At 35.0% G+C, this 24,339-nt stretch overlaps 1 protein-coding gene and 1 long non-coding RNA gene across 2 annotated transcripts; one reads left to right on the top strand and one right to left on the bottom strand.

The window, feature by feature from the left end:
- Positions 1 to 1,576: 1,576 nt before the first annotated feature.
- LOC125469825 lies at positions 1,577 to 4,949 on the top strand. The gene is made up of 2 exons (XR_007252100.1): positions 1,577 to 3,621; positions 3,978 to 4,949. It is a non-coding gene; the product is annotated as an uncharacterized LOC125469825 (long non-coding RNA).
- A 7,095-nt stretch (positions 4,950 to 12,044) lies between these two features.
- On the bottom strand, positions 12,045 to 13,156 carry LOC103935374 (S-protein homolog 21). The gene has a single exon (XM_009345134.3). The coding sequence runs from the start codon at positions 12,569 to 12,571 to the stop codon at positions 12,146 to 12,148; it is 426 nt and encodes a 141-aa protein (XP_009343409.1). The 5' UTR covers positions 12,572 to 13,156; the 3' UTR covers positions 12,045 to 12,145.
- Between the last annotated feature and the right edge of the window lie 11,183 nt (positions 13,157 to 24,339).

A 24,339-nucleotide genomic window follows, 5' to 3' on the forward strand; every position in this document is an offset into this window, starting at 1 on the left:
GTTATATTTATTTTGACTATTTGTGTAGGGATTAGTTTACATAACTGATTAACTTAAACCTTAAATTGCTTTAGCTTTAAGTTGAAATTTAGTTACATTTTTAGATTAAAATTAGTACCCATCCTAGGACTTTCAGATTCGCAGAGTACCATTTCATGCAACCAGCCTTGAGAATTTGAAGGCACTAGGCGTGCCTTCAAATGGGACTCTGAGTTCTCCGACTCCTGCCCATTTATTCACTAACATTTATAAAAAATAAAATAAAAAGAATTCGCTAAATACATGAACGGACGTTTTTCCGGAACGTGGAGAATAAAGTGCTTGTTGAATGGTCAAAATAGCGCCATTGGGCAATATTATACGAGTCTTTCCATCTCCTTCAATCAGGTTGGGTGGACCTGAGAGGGTTGTTAAATGTACATTCTTAGGTATGAATTTAGTAAAATAGATGCGTTCACACAAAACAGTGTGCGTGGTTGCACTAACTAACTTTCTCTTTTTTCTTTGTTTTTCTTTATTCACACAATTTTAATTCATATAGTAGTCGAGGTGGACGGAGATCATATATCTCGACGGAAAATCGCCCAAAGGCGAAAAGGTGGACGAAGAAGACGACATGAACAACAAGTCATTTAGGACCCTTTTGTCTGGGTTAGCACAAGCTTCGGCTTAGCGGCTCCAATGCGAGCTGCATGCTTAAGCTGGGGATTTGTAGATCAGGCCCGGTCTAAAGTAGACTAGGGCATCTAAGCCCATTACGAGTTCTAGGGTTTCAACATCCTTTTTTTTCTTTCTTTTTCTTTTCTTTATTCACACATATTTAATTCACATACTAGCAATATTATAACTATAATGTATATACAATTTATGTAATATCTAAAATTCGTAAAACATAAAGTTAGGTCATACATTATGGTGAAGGTTCACAATCAAGGCTGAAAAAATATCGAGATAAACACCGTTGTTTTGGAAGAACCTAGATTGCATGATGAATATTGTGAATTGGGTTCTATCTTCAATTTTCGCTTTCCATGTCGAAAGCTTGTATCATGTTCAACACAAAAATAAAATAAAATAAAATCGAATCAATAAAAGTATATAAATCAATTTTAAAAAAATCGAAATTTAATCAATTAAGAATAATTGAAATGTAATACGCCCATCATTGATGATGAATGATTTCCACATCAGATTCCTTTGCGCAGCAGAGGAGCATGCTAATAACGTGCACATGTTGTGGCTTATTTAATCTAACAAGGGGGAGAGAGGAGGCACGGCAAAGACAGAGTAGAGAGAGATGTGTTTGCAGGGTTGTGTAAAGGATGTGTTATTCCCTACACAATGCATTTATTTATATACTATTAAGGGAGGGAAGAATCTTGCTCCTCCAAGAAATATAAGTCTTAACAGCACAGCGAAGAATAACTAGTATCAAATATAATCTAAGATTTACATAATCACACTTTAATTCAATGTTAACGTGACAAAGAGAATAAGATCAAAAGATAAATCCGAAAAAACAAGTTAACTATAATGCACGTGAAGGTATGAAAAAACCTGAAAAATTATTGATAATATAACAAACACTTTAAAGTCCTATTTATAATTATGTCTTTGAGCCCTAGAAAATCTAGGAGTTCAAATAAAAGAAGTAAACAAATAAATAAAATACCAAAAGAGTCCTTAAACGTTAAAACCCTGATAAAACATTGTAAAGGTGAAATTTGGTTGAAAATTCCAGAAGTCACGGTTATGTCGATGTTATCTTCAAAACGGTGGATCATGAGCTCTAATCTGCAAAGCTTTATTATTGCTACCCATTTCAACTTAAATCTTCAATACGCCAGAAACATTCCTCTGTGATGTATCTCATTTCATGTCACTTCTGTAATTCATTTCGTCTGCCTCCAGAATCCCGAGCAATATTTGTGAATTATCATCGCACAATATATATATATCATTCGCCGACTCCTATCCCTACCGTGGAGAGAGTGAGATCATTTTTCCTATCATTCATTACCTTAATTTAAGAGGGAATGAGGGATGGTGCTATACTTGTCAAAATCAAACAAATAAACCGTAAAGAGACTATTAAGGGCAAGTACCATGCATGTCGTAATTAAGGAGAACACTAGGGAATCAAAGAATGAATTCTAAATCTAATTTATCGGCGACAAATATATTCAAGGCAGAAATATTAAATTAATTCACAAAAACAATGATGACCGTCAATTCCATTTTCTTCCATAATCTAGTTCATTACAAAACTCATTAAACCAAAAGCCACGAGGGTCATTCGAACTTAGAATGAGAAAGTTTATTTAAAACCATGTAACATCTTTCTACACCCAACTTAAATTTTAAAACTAATAATAAAACTAAAATTTATCAATAAACCACACACTATGATTAAACCCTACCATGACTCCTTGTATATTTATGTTCATTCTGGTTAAAACCCTAATAGCTTTATAGAGAAAAACAAGTTTTACTATCGATGGATACTTATTTTGAAGTTTTAGATCTTGCAACTAGGTATGACTTGACTTAAGAAAATATGCAAAAATGTAAGTGTATCGAAGAGTTCATAACAAAATATTTTCTTATACGAGATACTTACCCTAAATTGGTGATGTAAAATCTCAAGAAATAAAGCTAATTCATTTTAATTTCAAATGAGTATTAAAATGTATAAAGATTTTTTACAAAATTTAATTCATGGACACCATATAATTATAAAATAAATAAATAACAAAATATGTAAACAAAAAAAAAAAAAAAAAAAACCATTGATTGCGTATGGTGACATTAATTAAAAGATTTTATGGAGTAAAATAAATTAATTTTTAATCTTGTATAAGACATATTTTAAAATTTTATTTTATTTAAGGATTAAAATCTAGTTTTCTGTTAAATTAATCCACAAAAACACTGATGACCGTCATTTTCATTTCCCCCCATAAGCTAGGTTATTAGAAAACTTATTCAAGCAAAAGCCATCCCATAAACCGGGGGCCATTAGAAATTAACATTAACCTTAGTAGCAGCACCGATGTAATATGTGATGGATATGTCTTGCTTAATTAATCCCTAGCCAGACCAGACAAGTTTGCATCCCCTAAGGCTAAGACTAAGACGGGCTGGAAACACTCGATGCGTGCGGTACACTAAAAAGGGCCCATTTGGCCTTGCGAGGGGATCAACAATTCTCCGTCTTGATTACCAACACTTCTCTAGTATTCGTCCTTTCCTCCACCACGACCACTTTTACCGTCAATACAATCGCCCGCCACCCCTACCAAGAGCTTCTGTCAACCCGAAAGAGTCTTTCTCTATCCGCACGGAAGGAGGCTGTTAAGGATAAAGAAGGTCCACCAGATTAAATCTTAACTTAGCTATTAAAATAAGATTGTTAGCTTAGCCATTAAGATAAGGTTGTTAGGAAATGGAGTTAGTTGACAGCCATTAAGATAAGGCTGTTAAGGATAAAGGTCCATCAGATAGTTTGCAGCATCACTCTGTAGAATCAGTTTGCGGCATCACTTTGCAGAATCAGTTTCCTACATGCCATGTTGACTTCAAGTACCATATCAATTGAGCATAATTTATGGATTTTTTCAGGTTAGTATTTTCAGTTGTTTATGAAATATATTACGTCTAATACCCAGACCTCCTCCTTCCCCAATCCATTCTATTGTGCAATTCAGATTTCATTTTACATGTGATTGAATTTGTCTTATTCCTTTATTTTCCATTTGATTGCCTTATCTTTCTCCTGCTGCAACCTCATCATCGTATGTTAAAATCTTATATTGTTATCATTCATTTTGGTTTAGAATTACAATACAGGAATTAATTAACACGAGTGAATTGATTCAATTTTTCTTATGATGGTTTCAAATTTCCCACCCCTCTTTCACTCAAGTTCTCCCATCTCCAAATTTAAAAACTCAAACAAATAAATAATGAAATTTCAGATTAGAGAAACTTACTAGAGGAAGGACGTCAAGCCGAAAGAATGCAACCTGGACAACAAGAGAGATCGCTGGGTTCTAGTGTGCGTTGGGTTTTGGTATGGACTGGGTTATAAGAAAAGTCACTTTTCTGATAGCGTGAGAAATGGGTTCTGGGAAAAGTCACTTTTCTGATAAAAGAGGGTAGGACTGGAAAATTGAAAGTTTATTAAAAGGGTCAAATATTTTTTTATTAAAGGGGTCAAATATTTTTTTAAAGGGATAACTTATAAATCTATTGGGCTCAAGGGAGCCCAATGCCTCTGCACTGGTTCCGCCATTGGCCACCACACCAATATATAGCACACAAAAACCAGCAGTGCAAACCTACCACAATAGATTAGTAATGACAAATCCTAGACCGAGCAACATGCAGAGCCATCACAAAAGTGAGAACACACAACTTCTAGGTGGCACAAACGAAGCAAATTACAACAAAGCCAATAAGAAAACCACCGACGGCTCATCACCACTACAAAAAACAGGGCAGCTCCTTCTGATCAACAACAACGTCACCGTACCCTCGAACGATCTGCAGTACCTCAACCTGAGTAAGGAGACCCGCTGCAACTGCAACCATGGAAGGCTTATTGGCCACAGATCAAGCTATAGGTCCGCAATAGTTCCACACCACCGCCGAATCAAGACGGATCGAATTTGCCTTGCAATTGAGCATACGAGGTGGCTCAACCAAAACGGCCAAGGAGTGCCCAGCCACCACGGAAACCAACACAAGAAGTTGGCTTGTAAAGGGTTTGTAGGAGTGAATCTAACTGGCATGCATAAGATAAAATTCAAGTAGATTAACATGCATGTAAACAAAAAGGGCGGAAGCAAACTAAAGCGCTACAAAACCCTCTTCAAGATCTTGGTCCTATGGTTGGTATATTCATTTACTTTAATATTAAATGGCAGATTATAAGTTATACCTTTGCATCTAGCTTTGAAGCTAAGCATTTAACTCCTCCAACTTCTTTCTCCTTGCTCCAGCTTGTGTAGCTTCTCCTTTATGCACCAAAGTCGATACCCCTTAATATTTCGACACCTCCTTGTGTATGGTGAGTGTAGGATAGAGAAGTGTGACATGCTAGTACCCACTTGCTTTATTATAGGAGAGATTTTTCAGTGTGATCATCACTTGTCCCGACACGAATGGTGGGACATGTGTATTAAAAAGTTAATAACTTTAAAAATAAAATTTACCACCACTTAAATAAAAATACATGACGTACCACTTGTGTTCCGGTCACAATGAAAAATTTATCCTATTATAGGGAGGGATAGGGTGGAAGGTTTGGTGGTGGCGATGGTGTTTCTCTCTTTCTCTCTTTCTTCCTTTTTCTCTTTATGTTTCTGTACAAGTTGTTTCTTTTGAGTACCAATACACGGGGAGAAAACAGAATGAAGAGAACTATTAAATGCAAAGAAAGTGAAGTGAAAGAAGATTACATCCTTAAACTTCCAAGAGAACCTTCACTTTAAATCTTTTGACTTGCACTGTCACATGAGTTTGTTTTGCACTCCATTTGTGAAAATAAAATAAGAACAAAACCCACTAACACTAGGTCCAACCCAACCGGCCATAGCAATCATATGGGCCTTTTGGGCCACTACTTAATTAGTTTAATTTGTCTTGGGCCCAATGTCCCGGTTTATCCCAAAAGCATTTCAAAGCCCAAAGTAGACTTTAAACCTCCAATATAATTAAGGATATTTAGTCAAAGGTCAATAAAATCTTTATTAATTACCCATACATCAATCGTCATTTTTTTTTTTGACATAATCAATGAAATATTTATAATAATTATACATAGGCCAATAAATCATGTCACATGGGTTTAAGCTTGTTAAATAATAACTATTATACCCTTCTCTCTTCATTTTATTTCATTCCTTATCTTATCTCTTCTTTCATCCTTACGTACTTCATTCTCTCCCGATTCAACATCATCCAAACCAAAAACAAAAGTGGTTCTGTTTTTACCATTTGAATGCAGACACTATAATGCAGTTTTTGCTTTGTGCTTCAATTTTTGCCTTTGGATTCAGACACTGCATTGAAGTGTCTATTTCCTGATTCAATTCTTACCTTTGAGTTAGACTTTGCTCTTCAAATGTCTATTTTGATTAGCCACACCACATCTAATGTTGGTTCTGTTTTTACCATTTGAATGCCGACAATGTAATGCAGTTTTCGTTTTGTGCTTCTGTTTTTGCTTTTGGATTTAGACACTACAATTTTTTTTTTTTTTTGGATCAAACATTATAAAATTCATTAATAAAGAAGGCTAGTACAAGAGATGGATAGCACAAAAGAAAGGCAGCCCAAAACAAACAAGTAAAAGCACAATCCAACATAATAGAAAATACAACGATAAGAAAAGAAAGAAGATAGGCCAAACAAGAGAAAACTCCAATTGTAACCCTAGATCTAAAAAAAGGAAATATGTTGCATCTTCCAAGCTAGTTGCAGCATCTTCACAACGCCAACACCATAAAAAGACGAACCAAGGAACCAAATGGATGAACGGAAAATAAGGGTGGCCAAGCCACCCGCGCAGTGAGTACTCCTATAATCCTACCAAATAGTGTAAAAAGCATTTTAAAAGCCACCAAACGCCAGAGTACTCCTCCAAATGAGAAACTTGAAAGAGCCATCCAATGAAACAAGTTACCAAGGGTGATGTTAGAGGATTCGTGAAGAGGAACAACAACTAGGGAGGAAAGATGCATAATAAACTCAGAGCAAAATTTAGACAAAATCTCAAACTAAGACAAAAGCTCAGAGCACACCACCAAAGGATAATAGATGCTACTGGAGACAAGGGAAAGAAACAAAATTGGAAGGAAAGGAAAAAAGAAAGAGAGAGAGAGAGAGAGAGAGAGAGAGAGAGAGAGAGAGAGAGAGAGAGAGAGAGAAAGAGAGATATATATATACACACACCAAGACGAATGGAAGGAAATGATTTGAGGGATGAATTAGTGGGCTAGAGGGAAAAAGGAAAAGGAGGAAGAGAGAAGGTTGCCTACCGACCCCAACCAAAGAAGAAGGAGTCAGCGACGAGCAATTAGCTTTGGGGGGTTCTGTGCAAGAAAAGGGAACGGCTAGGGTTGAGAGAAAAAAGTTCTTTAAGAGTCATCATTTAGACACTGCATTGAAGTGTCTATTTCCTAATTCAATTCTTACCTTTGAATTATACTTTACTTTTCAAATGTTTATTTGATTAGCCACATCTAATATTGGTTATGTTTTACCATGTGAATGCAGACACTGTAATGCAGTTTCCATTTTGTGCTTCTGTTTTTGCCTTTCGATTCAGACACTGAGTTGAAGTGTCTGTACTTGATTCAATTCTTACCTTTGAATTATACTTTGCTTTTCAAATGTCTATTTTGATTAGCCACATCTAATACTTGTTCTATTTTTACCATTTGAATGCTAACCCTATAACGCAATTTCCCTTTTGTGCTTTCTTTTTGCCTTTGGATTCAAACAGTGCGTTGAAGTGTTTCTTTCCTAATTCAATTCTTACCTTTGAATTATACTTTCATTTTCAAATGTCCCTCACAGAATGGCTTTATTAAGGGCCAAAATAGAGTTTTATTTCGCAAATCAATTTGCTTACTATTGAGGATGTCTTTCACCTCTTGAACAATCATGTTGAAGGCAGTCATGTTGCACCTAAACTGCATGTGGTTTAGGTGCTTAGCTTTTCAATCATATTCCTTTCTATGTTATTTCCTTTTTGTTTTTGAAGTACTATATTTCGCTTGTTTATGTTTTCCTTTAACTTTTATTGAGGACATGCTGTGTTACCGATATTAATACTATGTCTGAATCTACAGAAACTATTTGAATATTGATGTAAAACAAAATAACAAGAAACAGACACTGCAAAAATGTTCTAACTAAAAGAAAATAAAACAAAAAATCTAACATCTTGTATGCGATTTTTTATACTAGCACCCCACATTAAAATTTAACATTAAATTACTTATTTACCCCACTATGCAATGACAATTATGACCTTATTAGGTTTTTTTTTTTTTTTTTAATTCTAAATAAGTTTTAGCATATTATTTATCTTCTCAACTATCAAAACCCTCCCACCCTCCATTGTTGAACAAAACCCCAACCAACGAAACTACAAATATGTTGATTGAGAAAAATTGTTTTTGACGAATGGAACATGAATTGATGTTTCGTAAGCTTCACATGAGGTAAGATTTCGTATTTTTCATTGTTTTAGTGATTTCGACAACATCGATAATTATTTAATCTTGCGTTTGTTGCATTATTTAAACATCTATATTCATAGTTATCTTTTAGGGATCACAAAGATTACATAAAGATTTAAACACCTAAATTACCACACCAAATATTAAAAACAGACGAGATGAGTTTTAATGGTGGAATTGAAAACAAACCCACATATGATTTGTTTTCTAGCAATCTTGCAAGAGAATCATATTCCTCAATAAGACTTGCAACACGATAAAAAACACATCATAGTAAAGAACTATGAGGATCATTAGGAAAGTTGAATGGATTCATATGGCAATACTAACTGTGACTTAGAAGCAGAACCATGTCACTATCAATAACAGATGTTATACGATGCACAATAGTAATGAATGCGCAGTCAGTAAAGTGTTGTCGAAGGGTCTGCTAGATCAGATGCGGGATGCATGTACAAAATATAAGGTGTATATTGAGAATGTAGGGTGTGGGGTATTATTGGAAAGTACGTAGGGTGTATTAAGATAATTTTTAAGTGAAAAAGTAAATGTGGAGTGTATTAAATATGTGAGGTTTATTCAACAATTTGTGAGGTATTAATATAATAAGCCTTGTATAAATTCTTTTAAATTATCTCTAAGCAATATAATTATCATTCTATTTTTGGAAAGGTACTATTGTGTTATCACATCTATCTTTGAGCTTATTAAGAGTAACCAATCTGTTTTGGAGCGTAAATTAAACTCAGGCCTACTAAGTCCAATTCCAATGGTTGAGGTTACGGGCTAAAAATTTAAGTTCTAACTTAGAAACAGCCATTCATCTCAACCCAAAAGCTCTTTAACTTACCTTTTAGTATGATTATAGTTTATGTTAATTCCAACTAAGTTGCCAGCCCCGAGGTCCAACGTTTCTTTACTGATCTAATTTGATTCCATATATAACTGGTCTGATTTAGCATTATCTTTCCTCTCAGAATCTTGCTAGTTTTATACTTTTCTTTACATTTCAAGTGTACTGTACTCTTCCTTCAATTATGGAAGAATTAATTGAAACATTTTTTGATTCATTCCTTTCATTGTTATGTTTTAGGCAAGCGCGCTAACCAAAAAAAAATTTAAATGTCCTCGGTCATCAAGGTATTAAAAGAATCTAAAAACGGGAGTCTTATTTGATGCTCAATTTTGTTGTTTAGAAGTCCGATCTCGCGAAACACCTCAAAATTACTGCACAAATACTGTTTGTTGACAGCCTCTAAAATGACACGCCTACAAGCTTCTTTCTCTCACGTATTGACAAAATAGGACCTCGTTCAATTTTTGGAACCATCACAATCGATTATGGGTTGATGATTACTTCAATACTGGATAATATCATACGTATATATCTATATTATTATACTTTTTTTGGGGAGAAGAAGCCTGTATTATTGAGATGAGTACTCAATCGATAAGGTTTTTAATATTTCGATTCGATACCGGAACTTAATATCTCATCCTATATCCCAAGCATGCAAGAAAATCAACTCGAATTATGTTATGGGAGTGGAAATATACTGTGAAGGGAACAACTGATATATTTTATATAGTGCAAGACATGAACTGTGTACATCATATCTTTGAAAGATACGTCATTGGGATCGAAGATGCCAAATGTTTGTAGTTACTTGTATTATTGCACTGATAAGTGATGCATGCAATTTGGTGGGAGGGGCGGATAGACTTAGACCATCTCCATCTGAAGGAGGGTCAAATGGTTCGTTTTAATCCTCTGGTCCTCTAAGAAATTAAGATTTTAATGAATAGTGCAGTGCCATATTTCTTACCATCTCCAACCGATGGCCAAATGGCCATAGGGCTCGTTTTAGCTTTATCATAAAAAACTGTCTCCAACGGAGGGCTAAAGAGCCATAAGGCCAAACATGATTTATTATTTAAATTTAAAAACTACAACTTAAATTTAAAAAATACAACTTAAATTTAATAACTTCAAGTAAATTTTAAAAAATACAACTTATATATTTCAAGTCAAATGTGAATATAGAGTATAAAAAAATAAAAAAATAAAAAAGGAAGGGGATGGGAGAGTCCCACCGCTGTAGGAGAGGAAGTAGAAAAAAAAAATGGAAATGGGTGGGCATGTCCCACATCAGCTGTGGGAGAGGAAGTATAAAAAAAAAAAATAGAAGTGGTGGGAGTTCCACATCGACTGTGAAAGAGATTTGAGCAAGCTCTAAGGCCTATAAAAAGAACATCCAAACATACTTCCTGGGCCTATAATTAAATATATTTTTCAAAAAATTTTGGCCCAAAAAAAAAAAATTCAAATAACGATAATTGACGTTAGCTAACCGTTTTTAGCTGGCATCACGCTGACATTAACTAGCCGTTGGTTTCAAATTTATGGCCCAGTCCGGGGCTATATGGCTGGCTCCCTTGGCCTAATCAGTTGGCCCTTTTTTGTCTAGTGGGGTCCACAAGCCATTTGCCCCAACTCTCGATTGGAGACGATTTTTAAACTATTTTTGGCCCTCTGGACTCTTCGGTTAGAGATAGTCTATTCTACCACTAAAGCCAGGCCACACGGTTTTGAATCGATACATAGCCATATGATGATGACGCTCATTAATCCAGCAGTACCATAGTATATTGTACAAAATTATTTCTTGCTTATATGACTGAGAGTTCACGTGCAATGAAAATCAACAACTGGAGTTGCGCTGCTAACACTTGCAGTGATTATAAGAGGACGATTAGTTTATATTTCAATGACTTGTTTGGGATTGTTTCTTGAAAGATTAAAAACAATTTCTAACAGAGAAAAATGCTTCTGACTATATTTGGTAGAAAAGTTTAAAAATGTTTCTTGTTTTAAAAATGTTTTATAGGGGAATATAAAGAGTAGAAGAAGATGAATTTGGATTCTTAATTAAAAAAATGGATTTTTTTTAATAATTAATAACACCAATAGACTGAGCGCTTACGACTAGAAGTACTTTCTAGTCCCAAAAAGACGTAGTGGAATTTTTTCCCTTCCAAATTCCTTTCACTCTAGTCCCCTCCTCTTTCACTTTCCCTTTTTTTCTTTCTCTTTCTGTAAATAAACAAACACCAGATGTTGATGTTTAATCGTGACCATTCAAATAGGAGAAGATTGGAAGGATGATGGATTTAGGAGGAAGTGAATCATACTCCATCTTTAATTGCAATTTTGTGCGAAAAAGAGTACTATTTTTTTTACATTACTCTTAAGAAAAATAACTTATAATCGAACCAAATTTCCACTAATCATTTCAAACACAAAATAATTCAACTCCTCCCTAGCTAACATATAATTAAGGAAGTGATTTTTGTAGAAATTGTATTTGGCACAACTGAATAATTCTATTGATATGCTAACGATATATACAAGAGTTATTGTTGCACAATAAGGAATCCGTCAATCTAGGAATTACGATAGTAAGTATAAAATCAATTACATGAAAACTTCTAACAATTTTCGCATACACATTTTTTCTTTGTATACAAGTTTTTTTTTTAATTATATTTTTTGGATTAAATAAGGAAAGAAGAATTAATGGATAAAGAAAAGTCGTCCTTCCAAAAAAAAAAAAAAAAAAGAAAAAAAAAAGTCGTGTACGGGGGAAAAAACTCTGTGCAAAATCATTTCCGAGATTAGCAAAAGACCCAGATTACTGATTCTGGCATTCTAGGGCTCCAAACTTACACAAAGCAAACGAGGTTTCCTCTGTGTCTTGGCAAAGTAACATGTAAATATCGAAGAGAATAAGATAAAAGAAACCCAGAAACAAATACCCTTTATATTATTGAAGTACTAGCTCCATGCAGTTTGTTAATTATAAAAATTACTCCTCTCAAATACAAATAATACCTTACAACCATGAAAAATCTTTTTTCCAACTTACTTCATCATTGCTGAAATAAAACCCGTCTTCTCTGACTAACCAAGAACACTTCCTAAAAGGACCGCACCTCTGAAAATCCCTCGGGGCCTTAAACGCCTCAAAACTCCTCCTTATTCGGTCCCATTTCATGGTACATTTGAAACGGTCAGTAGTGCCCCAGAGATTGGTCCTCAGGCTCCAGCTAAAATCTTCATGCTCCTGAAGTGCACGTCCACCAAGGTCACTGTGCTGTGATGCACACCAAATCACCAACGGCAGGGACGAGTTGTTCGTGAAGCCGTTGATGACTCGAACGTTGTATTCGGTACCGTAGAAGTTATGGGGTTCTATTGACATGCAGATTACGAAGAATGCAAGAACACAAAGAAGCAGAATGCTAGTGAGGGTCTTCATGTCTTGAGTGTGCAGGTATGATGGAAATTATAGAATGAAATCGAAACCAGTCTTTAAAAGGTGGCCTTAAACCAAAAAAAAATACTTTTCACTACCGTGGAATGGTAACGTTATAATGGTATGCCTAACCTACTTTATAGTTATTACCATATATACAGATAGACGAGAATTTTTTTACTGCCATAATTATGTTTGAATAAGAGAAATAAACTTAGAATTTGGATAAAAATCAGAATTTATAAATTGTCATGCATAATTTTCTTGTTTGGATTCATATATACACATAAAATTTGAGATTTTCGCATGAAAAAAAAAAATTGGAATTTGGAACCTCCAGTTCCCAAGTTTAAATTTCATGTAAATACGTGTTATTTTCAAATTTACATGAAACATGTGTGAGAATTTAAAAAAAAAAAAAAAAAAAAAAAAGAAAAAAACTCAACCATGTGTGGCAATCACCAACACATGTTACCACCACATATCCTTGTCACCGCTGCCACCATGACCACCACCACAACCACCATATAACATCATCACAGCCACCACATACAGTGGTTGCCGCCACCTTTTCGCCACTACCACCCACCTTCATCACCTCCACCTTTATGCTGTTCTTTTAGTTTCTTATTTTTGTTTTCTTACAATAATTGGTGCATGAATATACACTTAATGTAGATATAATTAACTTGCAGTAGCATGAGTATACATTTTTTTATGGGTAATTCTATTAACACCCTACAATCATATGAATACACCCCATAATTTTATTTTATTTTTCAATTAAATTTCAGTTTTTACCTTGATTTGAATTAAATTTTGAAATCCAAAATAAACCCCATCCACACCCTTATGCCGGCTTTCAACCACCACAGTGTCTGGGCAAAAATCCCACCCACTCGCCATGCTCTCTCTCTCTCTCTCTCTCTCTCTCCATATATATATATATATCGAATCACCAGCCACTCGTCGGTAGGTAATAGGGAATTGGGAGATGAGGTGTGTGAATCAAGAGTGATGGGCAATTCTCGGTCTGTTAGAGAGTCGGTCTTGGCTGTCAACTTCCGCGACATGGGGGGTCTTTGGCTATGCTGATATTGATGACGGATACCTCTTATATGGGTGGCCTATGGCCATCGAGCTAGTTTTTCTGCCGTCATTTGTTTATGGGGATGGGGTGGCTTCAGAAAAATGGAGGATAAAGCTGGAATTTTAAAGGCACATTTTAGATGTGGGGTGTGTTCATAAAGATGTGGGGTGTTAATAAAACAACTTTTTTTTTTAATTAACTTTTGCATGAATATACACTACATAAAGTAATTATTTAATGAAAGATTGGTACGCACCAGTTTGATAATAACAATGGACCAGGAGAAATTATATTCATTAGAAAGAAAATGACTGTAATTTAAGATAACTAGTATACACTTTGATGTAAATGATTATAGGATTTAATGATTATATAATTGTGGTTATAAAATGTGACACCACATCAATAGCAAACAAAAGCAAGGAAATTAGAGTACTTATCTCATGACTTTTCAAGTGTCATAACTCACAAACGTGCTACCTAATAGCCGTATATATGATGATTGGGACGCTGCCCCCACTTAAATGCAACAACAAGATATAGATATTTATCAGCCATAAAATGTGCCTTTTTCTTTCAAACACATGATGGTATATATCCGCAACAAGTCACAAGACTTAAAGTTATCCAGAGTATTGTATCTAATTAAGATCTTGCGTTAATGATCTCTCTGATCCCAAATATTGCTTTAAATCGGACAACACTATTATAAAAATATGGTTTTTTTTAGCTAAAATAGTTCATAAGATTGACATAACTCTTCACATTGATCTTTGAGATTTGAAATCAATAGAAGTGGCATCTGAGTTTATCCACAATCAATCATTTTGGTCATTCTGTGAAAAATCTCTATTAAATTGAGGTTATTTTTGTTATTTTTGTCCTTAATAGAATTTTTTGCCAAAGGACCATAACGATTTATGGTGGATAAAATCAGGGACCATTTGTAATAACGATTTATGGTGGATAAAATCAGGGACCATTTGTATTGATTTTAAATTTCACGACAAAAGTGAGAAGTTATGCCAATCCGAAAGACCATTTTGACTAAAAGCCTAAATATATTATGATAGTATTTAAATTCGAGGGGTTCGACTATAATGATATGTATTACTTAGTGGTACAAATTTTATGCAAGATTTAACTTTTGCAAAAATTCTTTAGATGCTTATATGTAAAATTTAATTATTGATTTTTTTGGATCACTTAATGATACGAACAAAAAAAATTGAAACTTGAGATTATATTAGTACTTAATCTCTACTGGACCACACCAGCATCACCCATTGGAGTAGAACTCATGGACATTAATTTTTCTTTGTTTGCTTTTTAAACAATTTGCGTGTTAGGAGGTAATCAAATCTTTAACTACTTACAGCTAAACAAACATCCTGATTTATCAGTGTCTCTCCAAGACTGCAAGATTTAGGTTCCAATTGGAGTTTAACAAACCCAATTAATTACATTTAGCCGATCCAAACTTTTATTTTATGTGATAACCAGAACTGGGACAGGTGACTATTGGGCATTGGAAAAGAACAGTTAAATTAAGGCCAAGTTGTTCAAAAAAAGGCCAAGTTGTTACTAGTGGATAACCATCACCACTAATCTAGCATATCTCAATACCCAAGTTGCACCACTAAGCAGTGTTTTGGTCTTAAAAAAGCAGCACTTGATAGAATAAAAGAGGGTTCCGATCGTTGTTTTTTTGCCGGTAGTTTTGCGTATGGCTTAAAGCTGGGAGTCCTAGACAAAACAATACAGCCTAGGATGTAATCTTGTAGAACTTGGTCATGGCAGAAGATTTATATTTGCCCAAAATCTATTGCTTTAAAATTTAATGCCTACCTTCTTTCTATATGATATATACGATTTTATTGTAGTCCTAATTAGGCGCGAGAAACAGACATGCGCTTGGGTTTCTTTCTAGTAGACCCGCAGGCTGCAGTCCTCAGGCTGCATTTTAGCAAGCCTGCTACTTGTTGGGCTTCCTCTCGGCCTGTCTTTCAGCAGCCAGCAGCTGACTGGGCTTACATCCAGTCTCGGCCTGAGTCCCAGCTGCAAGCATGCAGCTTGCTTTGCACGCTGGGCTGCCTGCAGCATCCCTTTTCTCGAGCCCAATTCCAAGCTGCAGGGCTTAGTTTGCAAAACAGTCAACACAATCGTGCTAAGCTGCAACCTTTCTTCGACCCAATCACACGTCTTAGGCCCCCGTTACGAGGGGTGGTCGATATGGAAGCCTAAACCTGGGATTCCGAATCCCAAACTAAAAATTTTTGGGACAAGAATTTGAAGACCAATTCTGAACCGAAATTTTGTTATTCCCCATTTTTAGGATTTCCAAAATGTTTTTGGTATTTCGGGATATATTGGGATTGGATTTTGGGTTTTGTGCTTTTGGGTCTTTGAATTGAAATTTGAGATTATTTTGGATGTACGCTAAAATTTGGGCTTTTGGCCTAAAATTTTGTTGTCTAATTTCATATCAATTGAAATTTAGGTTTTTTACCCCCATAAAAATTTGAAATTTTATACCAATTGAAATACCAGTTCATTCATATCAACTCAAATTGATGTTCCTGTAGACATCGAAATTTCAGTGAAATAAATGTTAATCAATACAACACTTATTTCACCTATATCATTCCCTCACTTCACCAACAACCTCCACTCATTTCACCTACATCATCCATTTACCTTACCTACAACCTTCACTCATTTCACCTACATCATCCACTTACTTCACCTACAACCTCCACTCACTTCACCTACAACCTCCACTCACTTCACCAAAAAAATGAATGGTGGTGATTCACTCTCAAAGCCTATAAATAGGCTTCTCCATCAAGAGGAATACACACCAACACCAAGAGACCAATTCACAAATACATTTCTCTACTCCCAAAATGGAAGAGAATACTCCCCACACATCCAAAATCCTTGAAGCTTTGAAACTCTAAAGCTCTCAAGCATCCAACCCCCAAATTCCCAAGAATCCCGAAGAATGGAGAAAGCACTCTTCATTCTTCGTCAAATCCTCCTTCAAGATCAAGCCCCGACGGCCCTTGAAGAAAGTGTTCATCATTCATCATCTGTTCATCCTAAGATCAAGCCCCAACGGCCCTTTGGATCAACAACCTCAACAAACCCATACACCCATTCTTCAAGATCAAGCCCAATGCCCCTTGAAGATCCATTCATCAACTGTTCATCCTTAGATCAAGCCCCGACGGCCCCTTGGATCAACAAACAAATCCACACATCTATTCTTCAAGATCAAGCCCAAACCCCCTTGAAGAAAACCAATTGTTCATTCAAGATCAAGCCTCGACGGCCCTTGAAGAAAACCAACCGTTCTTCAAGATCAAGCCCAAAAGCCCTTGAAGATCCGCTCATCCATCAACATTCAAGATCAAACCCAAAAGCCCTTGAAGAAACTTCCATCAACCTTCAAGATCAAAGCCACGATGGCCCTTGAAGAAAGTGTTCATCGTTCATCCTAAGATCAAGCCCCAACGGCCCTTTGGATCAACAGCACAAACAAATCCACACATCTATTCTTTAAGATCAAGCCTAAAAGCCCTTGAAGAAAACCATCTATTCTTCAAGATCAAGCCCAAAAGCCCTTGAAGAAAACCAACTGTTCATTCAAGATCAAGCCTCGATGGCCCTTGAAGAAAACCAACCGTTCTTCAAGATCAAGCCCAAAAGCCCTTGAAGATCCGCTCATCCATCAACATTCAAGATCAAGCCCAAAAGCCCTTGAAGAAGTCCACACAACCATTATTCAAGATCAAGCCCAAAAGCCCTTGAAGAAACTTCCATCAACCTTCAAGATCAAAGCCACGAAGGCCCTTGAAGAAACTTACAACTGTTCATCCAAGATCAAGCCTCGACGGCCCTTGGATCAACAAATCTACATCTTACGAAGATCGAATCAGATGACCAAATTTGAGAGATCGTAACCCCAAAATCATTAAACAACAAAAATATTATTTTGTACACGTATTCTTGTTTCTTGTTTTCAGGAATTTTTCGTGTTCACAGTTCCAAAGTTCCAAACTAAATTTCATACTTCTATTTCTAATATAGTTTACAATAAAACTACTTAAATTCAACATTCAACATACATGCAACCAAAATAAATATAATTTTCGGTTCGCTTTGTAATTCCCAACCATTAAATATGTAATCCCAATTCCCATACCGAAAGATTCAGGGATCGATTCGGTATGGATCCCGAAAAATTCGGTATTATCGGTTTGGAAAATTTTCTGTATGGGTTGGGATTTTTTTGGTTTGGTTTGGGATTTTAGGAAGAATTTCCAGCCTTACCCGTTACTTCGTACCTTTCGGGTGTCCTCGGCTAAAGCCCTAGTGGGCTATATTTTCTTAATTTCTTAGCCCGAAGCCAACCAAAACTTATATGACCCAAACATCATTATTATTTTTGCTTCCATAATTAACCTCATATGATCTATTGGATTAAATTAAGTGATCAACATTCCATTAATTCGACAAAAATCTAAAATTATTGGCCTGCAGTCCACTTTGTGGAATTAACGATTCAATATTTTTTTTTTTTCCTTTGAAGCATTAACATCCTTTCATAGTCTCAAAGCTACTCAAACATGGGTTCCTAAAGCAACCCCAAATTCATTACACTTGAATTGTATATTGTATTATGTGTTCTTTCAAGTACCCCCTTTTATGAACCTGAAGTTCATACTAAACTCAAACTTGTAGTTTCAAATTTAGCGCCTTTGAAACTGAAAGTTTTCAATCAAAACATGCACCATGAAACCTGAACATTTCATGTTAAAGTTAACTAATACATGTCTGTAGAACTCGAATGTTCTAACTGTATGTCTATAGATCTTTAAATTTCTATAAGACTAACCATGATCTCGTTCCTCCATTATAGTGATATGTCAAACTTTACCGCTTTGAAAGTATCCTAAAGAAACTACTTGAAGTGGGTGTAAGCCGTGAAGCTCCATGTCACCACCCAAAGTCTTAGAGCCACCATTGAAGAGGTGAAGCTGACAAAGCCACCGCCATGATTTTCATCCGAAGACATATGCATGATGCACTGCAAATAGAATAGCTTGCTGAAGAGGATTTACGCACTCTCTGGCTCACTCTGGCAAAGCGCTTTGATCACTAGAAAGATATATTCTTGCTTGAAGCAATACACGACTGGCAGCACTTACGGTTCGAAGACTTTATGTTTGTGAATAATTACAATTCTGAAGTTTGTCAAATCTAATCACTACTCAAGTTCTGTAATGAGGACTTGACTAAGCATGATCTTGTGGAAAATACCTTTTTGACCTTCCATGCCACCAATATTGTCTTGCTATAACAATATTGAGCACAAAAGTTTACCAAAATTTCGAATTTGATCTCTGTTTTACTTCTCGTTGAAAAGCAAAACCAGTTGGTGATGAAAAATCATCAAACTTGACCTACTGGCTCGAACGCTATGCCTGAATAACAAGCGACCACTTCTCGACTTTTAGTCACTCTAAATAGAGTAATTGGACTGAACGATGATGTCTTGTTAAATTATTACCTCAGTTCTACGTTCAGTTAATGTAGTCATTCTCTTGCCTATCTGACATCCCAACCATGGGCCCAAGCTCAACATAGCAAAATCCCAACCAAGGGAGGAAATTGGACCCCCAGGCCCAATTCCTTCACCCCTAAGGCTTCTAACTACAAGAACAATGGCAAAGCTACCATTAATATGTATTCCACTGAATTGGACATGTGCATAGTTGTGGATCAAGAGAACATTGGTCATGCGTCTGCTGAGCTTCCCCTGAGGCAATTGCCAAGTATCATTCATGTTGTGTGAAAGTGGAAACTAACTTTGCACAAGTAAAAAATCCCGAAGATACAACCACCACCATAGATATTTCAAATTTTTAGCAGGAATCCACTCCTATAGAAGAATAAACTTTATTTTTCGTGACATGTATGGTCAGGATTCCACAAAAGCGTTGCTTATGGGCTTGACCATTTAATGCTGATTTTCCTTGAGGCCCAAAACTAATCCGATGCCTAAAATGAACTTATTTATTTGATTAAGTAACATATTAATTAATCCTAGTCATAAAAATTTAAACTATTTAATTATCTTTACTCAACTCCGTTATATTCTTAATCATTATCTTACATAGTGTGCGATCCATTATGTTCCTTTTAGCAAGGCAGTGGACGATTTGAAATTTAACTAATCATTTGTTGATTGAAACTTACTTTCAATCCCCCTAGTAATTATTAATAATGACAACTTCCACAAACCATGCTGACACCTAGCAGTATGTCATGGCTACCCAAGCTAAGCAGAAGAGGTTGGAGAACCTATTCAGTTTAGGATTACAAGCAATATGGTTCTTCTCTCAATACTCTTTATCACATTTTGATTAATAGTTATTCACATCTAATATCCAATGTGATTCTCTTGTCTATATAATTACTATGAATGTGATTTGGAACAACTTTCTAAATCTCATTCATACTCTGGCCAGAGATTCTTAATCATATTATAAAGTATACTTCCTCAACGGTTTGAAGGTTAGAGATCTCTTGTTGTACATTCACATGCACACAAAAATTAAGTAGCTTAACCCTAACTATGTCGTGGATACCCTCAAATGGAATGCGTTTAACATAGCCAAAGACAAAGTACCTAACCATAAGACAACTATGACGTCTAAGGTCAAATGACTACTTTGCATTATCCCAACTAGTGAGTTCTCATATAACATGTGTATGAGAACTCTTGATTGATCGTGTTTAGTGGACTCATTCTCTTTTGAGTAATTACATACTTGTCTAATTTTCATTCACACCAATGACTTGAGACCAGTCACTCTCCAAGGGAAGACATAGTATTTATTTATCTATCTGGATTATCAATCCCCAATTGGCAACCCTATAATCAGGAACCTTTAGGATGTGTGTATGAAAGAGAAATGTCTCATAAATCTAACTTCTTTAGATTACATTCTCTTAGTTACACCTCCTCTTAGTTACACATAGGGCTTATGTTTAAGTGGATAACATTTAATGAGACGGCTATAAACAATGACTTTAGACTAAATTAAATTAATTTAATATGTAAAATGTTCGTAAAGTATCAACTCATAATTGACTTTAGGGCACATTTTCAACATTACAAAAGTGGAATAGAGAATTGCATGAAGTGAGTAGTTTTTTTATTGAAATTAACAAATAATATGTGTTTTAGCCAATTTCCCTATGGAGAGGAGAACTGGAAAAAATATTCACTATTTGTTAAACTCACTAAAATATTATTCCAAATACCTTTGTAATGCTTATACAATGCATATTTTAATTCCTCTTTTCCCATATTTTATATAATTATATTTGCTTTTCAAGGTCATAACTTATAAATTCTTCGCTCAAACATAGCCACATAATTTTACACTATTTGGGATCAATTGCAATAGCCGGCCCATACAAATGTTATTGGGCTTAATTTAAATAACATAAGAGGCATGACAAAAACAATGGCCTCTAAGCGTCCATTATCTTCACCTGCAAAGCAAATTTCCTCCGTAGCAATAAACGATAATGAGTAGGGTCCTTCTTGAACAAATTGAATCAAAAACAGATTCTTAAATTTTAATATAAATATTTCATAACTAATTTATTTTTAATTTCAGATGCTTTAGAATTCAATATTTTTAAAATTGATATTTTTAATCCCATCGTTATGCTTTTCGCAGATGACATAGTTTTAATAGATGAAACACACGAGAGAATAAATATGAAACTTAACCTTTGGCGGAAAGTATTGGAATGTAAAGATCTTCACCTAAGTAGGTCAAAGACAAAACATATAGAGTGCAAGTTCAATGGGAATGGAGGTCCAAATGAGATAGGGGTGAGGATTGGAGATCAAGAAGTACCAAAGATGCTTTTCGCAGATGATATAGTGTTGCCAAGTGAAATGCACGAGGGAATAAATATGAAGCTTAAACTTTGGCGAAAAGTATTGGAATGTAAAGAGCTTCACCTAAGTAGGTCAAAGAAAGAATATATAGAGTGCAAGTTCAGTGGGAATAGCAGTCCAAATGAGATAGGGGTGAGAATTGGAGATCAAGAAGTACCAAAGAGTGAGCATTTTCATTATCTTGGATCTATCTTGCAAAAAAACAAATAATTGGATGGAGATCCCAACTGTAGAATACAACCTGAATGGATGAAGTGAGAGAATGCATCGAGTGTGTTGTGAGACCAACGTTTACCTCTGAAGCTCAAGGAAATTTTTATGGGATGTCAATTAGGCCATCAATGATTTATTGGACAGAGTGTTAAGCAGTCAAGCATCTTCGTTAATGTGCGAGACATGAGAAAGGACATGATTAATAACGAATACATCTAAGCACAATGGCATCCTAGGTTCCATATAGCCTACTCCATTTGGTGAAATAAAGCTTTGTTGTTGTGGTTATCGGAAAGTTTTTAAAACTATTTGGACCCAAAATTACACCATCGGCCGGAGTAATCGAGGCCGTTGAGTAAGCGTACTTTCACACCGTCAATAAAAAAGTGAAGATAATTTTATTAAAAGATAACATTATGATTTTTATTATAATTAATTTTTTAATGATGATTTATCTTCACATTTTCTTAAGAAAATAATATATCTCCAAGCTGGAAACAGGCGGCACAATTCAATTTGATGTGGATATTTGGCATGTGGATGTGTGGTTTGGATTAGTTTTGGTTGATAGATATGAATGACATCAGATAATGCAGGATGGGATATTATCCATTTAAAATATGGTGATAATAAAAATTGAATTTGAAGTTCAAGATCCAAATCCTCAGGATGCATATGGTAGTTTTGGTAAAAGATGATGAGAGCCTAGGAAAGCTAGGTTTTTGGTGATGATGTGGTGATGTGATAAGCCTAGGATTTAATGGTGATGGAGTTATGATAAGAAGCCTAGGTAGGCTAGGTCTTTGGTCATGATGGGATAAACCTAGATGGGTGTTTATTTGAAAAGTCAGCCACACGGATCATATTTCATTATGCAAGTTAGAGTTGCAGTCGGACTCCATAATTATCTAGCCGTGTCAAGCAAATATCAACCATATGAATACAAGGCCCTGTGCAACGTAAAGGGGACCTCCAATTCAACACACAACTGCCCTGCGCAAACCTCTCAAATATCTTGAGATTTTTTATTTTCTTTTTTCGCCAACACATCTTCGGTTTGGATAAACAGCACTGTTTCCATAGAATTAGCCGACCAAGGAGCACCTTCTGTTTGGATAAACAGCACTGCGTCAAGGCCAACTGATTATCTATCCAAGTCTCGGTCGAGAAGGATTTTTTAATCCTTATTGGCAGAGGTCATCTCATTAGCCATTTTGGCGAAGTAAGGTGTTACAAGTTACTACATTCGACATGTTGAAAGCCGAATTTGATAGTGAACTTCATAGAACTAGCAGCCTTGTCTTTAGGCTTGAGAACCCAAAGGCCAAGACGTGTTCCTTCCTCAATCGAAGTTGCAAGATTAAGAAGTCAGAATCGCTATCAACAAATTTTACTTCTCGGCCAAGCTCGGTCAATGAGTTGGCACGCCCCGCATCAACCGAAGGACGTAATCTCATTAGTTACTCAACCTACGCGCCACGTAAGCTTTGTAATTTTTAGGGTCAACAAAAACATAATTTGAAATCCTTACATTTTAGAAGTTTTCTAAATTTTGTTAGTTTATTATATAATGTATATATGTTTATAATCTACACACACAAAAACTATAGTTTTCCATATAATATTATAGTCATCTTTCATTTCTTCTTCTTTTTGTTTTCTTGTTACAAGGGGGCACAACAAACAATGAAAGAACAACGTCAACCAAAGGTCCTTACACAACCATCTTGAGTTCTAACAACACAAGCAATATTCGGTTAAAAAAAGAAAAAAAAAAAAAAGAAAAAAAAAAGAAACAGAAAACCAAAAAACAACACAAGCAATATTTTCATCCCTTTTTTTTTTTATTCCATTGATTAAACCTTATTTCTTTGTAATTTTTTTATTAAGGTCCTTAGGTTTTAATGAATGTCATTATTTCAGTACACAAAATAATTACATTAAATTTCTAAAATATTCATTTAGTGTTAGAAAAATTACATATGGTATATATGGCTTAACCTTATATCATATATTTATATTTTCAGTTTATACCCACTTTTAATTTGCAACTCTTTTTTAAAAAAAAAAGTTTGTACTATTTTCTTTTTAGTTTTAGTTTGTACCCATGTATTAATTTCTTTTTGTTCCCATATTTTTTAAAATTTCATTTGTTTAATCTTTTACTTGTACCATAATTTATTTATAATGTACCCATTCTTCTTTATTAATGTACCACTTTGTTATATGTAAAATGTACCAAAAATATATATATATATATATATATATTTTGTTTTTTTTTTTTTTTGGGGTCAAATTTTATATGTAAAATGTACCAAGTTTTTTAACACTACGGATACATTCTTTTGCCATTTATTATTTCATATTGTTACATAGTTTTTAACCATTTATTCAATCAAAATGTTTGAATTTTTTTATTGTAGCCATTTCTAATAGTATTATAATGAGGGATTTTAAATTTATAGGATTATAAATATCACA

The sequence above is a fragment of a genome, unplaced genomic scaffold, assembly GCF_019419815.1.
Source record: "Pyrus x bretschneideri cultivar Hongxiangsu unplaced genomic scaffold, Pyrus_bretschneideri_v1 Contig46, whole genome shotgun sequence".
Lineage (NCBI taxonomy): Eukaryota > Viridiplantae > Streptophyta > Magnoliopsida > Rosales > Rosaceae > Pyrus > Pyrus x bretschneideri.

What these genes read in the sequence shown, in the direction of transcription:
- LOC103935374 (XM_009345134.3), bottom strand. Translation starts at nt 12,571, where the DNA reads ATGAAGACCCTCACTAGCATTCTGCTTCTTTGTGTTCTTGCATTCTTC.